The sequence below is a fragment of the Sphaeramia orbicularis genome, chromosome 22, assembly GCF_902148855.1.
Source record: "Sphaeramia orbicularis chromosome 22, fSphaOr1.1, whole genome shotgun sequence".
In the NCBI taxonomy this organism is placed as follows: Eukaryota; Metazoa; Chordata; class Actinopteri; order Kurtiformes; family Apogonidae; genus Sphaeramia; species Sphaeramia orbicularis.
Genome location: NC_043978.1, coordinates 6,310,921 through 6,316,920, shown reverse-complemented (window position 1 = coordinate 6,316,920; position 6,000 = coordinate 6,310,921). Strand labels below are relative to the sequence as shown.

General features: G+C 39.2%; 1 protein-coding gene across 1 annotated transcript in view; it reads left to right on the top strand.

The window, feature by feature from the left end:
- The window catches only part of LOC115413513 (REST corepressor 1-like), an 8,275-nt gene extending 5,844 nt beyond the window's left edge, over positions 1 to 2,431 (top strand). The window contains exons 12-13 of the mRNA XM_030126417.1: positions 1,124 to 1,359; positions 2,023 to 2,431. Coding sequence (XP_029982277.1) covers positions 1,124 to 1,359; positions 2,023 to 2,067 — 281 coding nt within the window. The 3' untranslated portion in view covers positions 2,068 to 2,431. The remainder of the gene's footprint in view (positions 1 to 1,123; positions 1,360 to 2,022) is intronic.
- Positions 2,432 to 6,000: the final 3,569 nt, after the last annotated feature.

The window sequence follows — 6,000 nt, the reverse complement described above, 5'->3', positions numbered from 1 at the left end:
ATACACCTGTAAATACATATGTAACACACAGCTGTAAATATACCTGTAAATAAATATGTAAATACACTTGTAAACATACCTGTAAATATACCTGTTCATACACTTGTAAATGCACCTGTAAATACATATGTAACACACACCTGTAAATATACCTGTGAATACACCTGTAAATACACCTGTGAATACACCTGTCAATACACCTCTAAATATATCTGTACATACACCTCTAAATATATCTGTACATACACCTGTAAATATACCTGTTCATACACCTGTAGATACACCTGTAAATACATATGTAACACACACAGCTGTAAATATACCTTTAAATGTACCTGTAAATACACCTGTAAATACATATGTAACACACACCTGTATACACCTGTAAATATACCTGTAAGTACACCTGTAAATACATATGTAACACACACCTGTAAATATACCTGTAAATACATATTTAACACACACCTGTAAATACACCGGTAAATATACCTGTGAATACACCTGTCAATACACCAGTAAATACACCTCTAAATACACCCCTAAATATACCTATACATACACCTGTAAATACACCTGTAAATGCATATGTAACACACAGCTGTAAATATACCTGTAAATAAATATGTAAATACACTTGTAAATATACCTGTAAATATACCTGTTCATACACTTGTAAATGCACCTGTAAATACATATGTAACACACACCTGTAAATATACCTGTAAATACACCTGTAAAGATATATGTAACACTCACCTGTAAATATACCTGTAAATACATATGTAAATATACCTTTAAATGTACCTGTAAACACACCTGTAAATACATATGTAACACACACCTGTAAATGCACTTGTAAATATACCTGTAAGTATACCTGTCAATACACCTGTAAATACACCTGTAAATACACCTCTCAATATACCTGTGCATACGCCTGTAAATATACCTGTACATACACCTGTAAATACATATGTAACACACAACTGTAAATGTACCTGTAAATAAATATGTAACACATCTGTACATATACCTGTAAATACACCTGTAAATGCATATATAACACACACCTGTAAAAAACATCTTTACATTCTTTTACCCATTTGCCAATTACATGCAGCTATCAGAAAATATGGGCGGGACTTCCAGGCGATCTCTGATGTTATTGGTAACAAGTCGGTGGTCCAGGTGAAGAATTTCCTGGTGAACTATCGTCGGAGGTTCAACCTGGATGAGGTTCTACAGGAGTGGGAGGCGGAGCATGGGCTGGAGGGTGGAGTGGGGGGCGGAGATGAGGACAAAATAGACGTTTCACCCTGTGAGGAGGAGGAGCCTGTCACCAAGGAGACAAAGGAGGTGAGACAACTGAAAGTCCCACAATCCACCATTCAGTAGGACTAGTGTATAGGCCCCATGGGACCGCCATACTTCACCTTTGACCTTTGAACGTGTTGAACTATATCTGTCAAGGGATGATTTGAGCCTCCAGCTACCCACACAGCCGAAGAGCTAACCAGCAACTAGCACTGCGCTGCTTATGTTAGCCACACAGCCTAAGCGCTAACCAGTGGCCTGAGGCTCCATCTGTAGCCACTAGCACTGCGCTGCTAACGTTAGCCTGAGAACCTATTGAGCTAACAAAGGCTTTGATCTAAATCTGAGTTGTGGAGGGTAATGGCGGCGCTGGAGCTAGTCGTTTGTCCCAGCGAGGTTGCCGTAGCGAGTCGTAAAAAATGGCCGACAGAGATAAACGCTTCTACACGTGCATGACTCCCATCATCCCCTGATAAATATCAACATTTACACTTGAGTGTGGGTTCAAAGGTCATTGTATAGGTTTTGAAGGTCAAAGGTCGTTAGAATGTATTCTATTGTATGTGTGAACACAGTAAAGGTGTTTGGACTGTAAACAGATACATCTGATAGGAGTTCAGTTCTACTGAGTTCTGTCCAGTTCCATTGAGTTCTGTTCAGTTCTTCTGTGTTCTGTTGAGTTCTACTGTGTTCTTTTCTCCACAGGAACCCTCATCTGCAGTGGAATCCCAGAATCCTCAGGGCTCCTGAGAATGTCTGACCTTTGGATTTTTATTGGTCAGTTTTTGATTTGTATTAATCGAACTCTCACCTGATGATGTCACTGCTTTGGACCAATAAGGCTCCTGAGACCTGAAAGTGGGTGTGGTCTCTTTAAACCTATATGTTTTTTGTTTTTCATAATCTCTGGTTTTATTTGGCTTACGTCAGTTTGCTTTGTTTGTTTGTTTGTTTGTTTTGTGTATGGGTGGGGCTTATGGGCAGTGGGAGGGGCCTGTGCTGCCGATGTCATTTGAGTGAAAATAAAACCAAAGTTACCAAATAAACACGTTTGTTTACTTTAAAACCTGGAATGTTTGATAGTGTTAAATGTGACACACACGTCACAACTGACAGACCACCTTCAGGGACACAACGGCGACAGACATGACAGTGCCAGCAGTGGACACTACAGCGCTGGACATGACGGCGCCAGCAGTGGAGAAGACAGCGCTGGACACGACGGCACTGGACACTACCGCGCCAGCAGTGGACATGACAGCGCTGGACACGACAGTGCCAGCAGTGGATACGACGGCGCTGGACACGACAGCAGTGGACATGACAGCACTGGACACAAAGTGGTGTCTGTCAAACATGTTCTCACTCCTCAACGTCACGTATGGACACTTGGTCGTGGTCAAATCCACTTCTATGTCAATCTCTCAGTTTTGGGTTTGGGTGCGCGGGTCAATCTGTCCCATCTGTCCCATGTGCCTGAAGGTTTAGTTGATGTGGTCAGAATGACAACGAACGTCCTACATATGGACATGATGTGGGCTCTGAACAACAGCAGCTTTCAAACGCAGAGGATGGACTGGAGTGTTGGAATGAGGTGGGAGGCAGAGGACCCTCAGCTCCCACAGAGGACCCAGCTCCAACTGAGGACCCTCAGCTCCCACACGGGACCCTCAGCTCCAGAGGCGATTTCTCAAAGACTGCAAGGGAAGCTCAGCTTCCCCTAAAATTACCAAAATTAAATGGTCAAATATATACGGTTATGTTGACGTTTCATTGACTACAAATGTGTTAGAACACGTTCATCTTACAGACGAGTTCATTCAGAATCAGCTTTATCACAAATCAACAGACTCAATGTTGTTCACTTCTCATACATTCCCGTTGCGCTGTTTTCTCATACGATACACGATACAATATGGTCAATGCATTTGCCTGTAGATGCTCAGCGTCCATGCACATCAATGGGACTTCATGGAACAGTTTTATTCTTTGCCTCAAAACTGGACGGTAGTTGGATAAATGCCATGATGTTGTCCCGCCCCCGGACACTCAGCGTCTCTGAGGGTGAATGGGTGGGTGGATCTTGGCCGGGCCAGATGCTGGGCTTCCACATGCTGATTGGAGGATCGATTGAAAGGCTGAATCCCGTTTGATTGACAGCTATTTTGAGATAAACTCCTTCACTGACAGAGTTCAGTTTAATACCTTCGTGCATTCTGCTGTGAAATGGAGAGAGAAACCACTATGAAATGACTTGTTCATTTCTTGCACTGTAAATAAAACACTCATTGGACTTCCTTGTTTCAGTTTAACATAATTTCAACATTTTCTTGTTTCAGTTACATAATTTAATCATTTCTTGTTTGAGTTTAATATCGTTTTGTAGATAGTTAAATCAATCATACTGTTGGTTAGGTCGGAGTGAACTAGCTATCAAGTCCCTGGAAAAGACACCTACTTGGTACAATAAGGTCACTGACCATTTTCTTAAAATGGAACGGAAGGCCGAATTTATGTTTAAATAACTTGACAATTTTTTTGATGTAAGCCGACAATGAGCTTCCCCTCTCTGAAAGATGAGCAGCCGCCACTGCTCAGCTCCTACTAATGTACCAGGTATTTACTCCATTACTGTAACAGGTACTTACTCCACTACTGTATCAGGTACTTACTCTACTACTGTACCAGGTACTGATACCACTACTGCACCAGGTACTTACTCCACTACTGTACCAGGTACTGATACCACAACTGTACCAGGTACTTACTCCACTACTGTACCAGGTACTTCTCTGTACAGGTGGAGCCCAGAGTCCAAGTCGGGGAAAGAGGGGAGGGATGAGGTGGATCAAACCATTTTCAAGACAAAGTGGTGGTGGTGGTGGTGGAGTGTTGTATTTTTGTTGTTAAAATATTGCGTTTCATCCATGGACTGTTTATGGTGTTGACTGTTTATGGCTGGACTGTTTATGGTGCGACTGCTTATGTTTGGACTGTTTATGGTGCGACTGTTTATGGTTGAACTGTTAATGGAGTTGACTGTTTTTGGTTCGACTGTTTATGGTGCGACTGTTTTTGGTTGGACTGTTTATGGTTGAACTGTTTATGGTTGAGCTGTTTATGGTTGAACTGTTCATGGTTGGACTGTTTATGGTTGGACTGTTTATGGTGTTGACAGTTTTCTAGCATGTTAAGAACGGACATAAAGTAAAAAGAAAAATTTCAGTACCCATTAACCGAGTTAATGAAATAACGGAGTTAAAGAACTGAGTTAATGGAAGAATGGAGTTAAAGAACGGAGTTAATGAAAGAACAGAGTTAATGAAAGAACAGAGTTAAAGAACAGAGTTAATGAAAGAATGGAGTTAAAGAATGGAGTTAATGAAATAACGGAGTTAAAGAACGGAGTTAATGAAAGAACAGAGTTAATGAAAGAATGGAGTTAAAGAACAGAGTTAATGAAAGAATGGAGTTAAAGAATGGAGTTAATGAAATAACGGAGTTAAAGAATGGAGTTAATGAAAGAACTGAGTTAATGAAAAAACTGAGTTAATGAAATAACGGAGTTAAAGAATGGAGTTAATGAAAGAACTGAGTTAATGAAAGAACGGAGTTAATGAAAGAATGGAGTTAATGAAAGAACGGAGTTAATGAAATAATGGAGTTAAAGAACTGAGTTAATGAAAGAACCAAGTTAATGAAAGAACCGAGTTAAAGAACTGAGTTAATGAAAGAACAGAGTTAATGAAAGAATGGAGTTAATGAAAGAACGGAGTTAATGAAATAACGGAGTTAATGAAAGAATGGAGTTAATGAAAGAACAGAGTTCATGAAAGAACCGAGTTAAAGAACAGAGTTAATGAAATAATGGAGTTAAAGAATGGAGTTAATGACAGAACTGAGTTAATGAAAGAACTGAGTTAATGAAATAACGGAGTTAAAGAATGGAGTTAATGAAAGAACTGAGTTAATGAAAGAACGGAGTTAATGAAAGAATGGAGTTAATGAAAGAACGGAGTTAATGAAATAATGGAGTTAAAGAACTGAGTTAATGAAAGAACCAAGTTAATGAAAGAACCGAGTTAAAGAACTGAGTTAATGAAAGAATGGAGTTAAAGAACAGAGTTAATGAAAGAATGGAGTTAAAGAATGGAGTTAATGAAATAACGGAGTTAAAGAATGGACTTAATGAAAGAACTGAGTTAATGAAAAAACTGAGTTAATGAAATAACGGAGTTAAAGAATGGAGTTAATGAAAGAACTGAGTTAATGAAAGAACGGAGTTAATGAAATAACGGAGTTAAAGAATGGAGTTAATGAAAGAACGGAGTTAATGAAAGAACAGAGTTAATGAAAGAATGGAGTTAATGAAAGAACAGAGTTCATGAAAGAACCGAGTTAAAGAACAGAGTTAATGAAATAGTGGAGTTAAAGAATGGAGTTAATGACAGAACTGAGTTAATGAAAGAACTGAGTTAATGAAATAACGGAGTTAAAGAATGGAGTTAATGAGAGAACGGAGTTAATGAAAGAACGGAGTTAATGAAAGAATGGAGTTAATGAAAGAACGGAGTTAATGAAATAATGGAGTTAAAGAACTGAGTTAATGAAAGAACCAAGTTAATGAAAGAACCGAGTTAAAGAACTGAGTTAATGAAAGAACAGAGTTAAAGAACAGAGTTA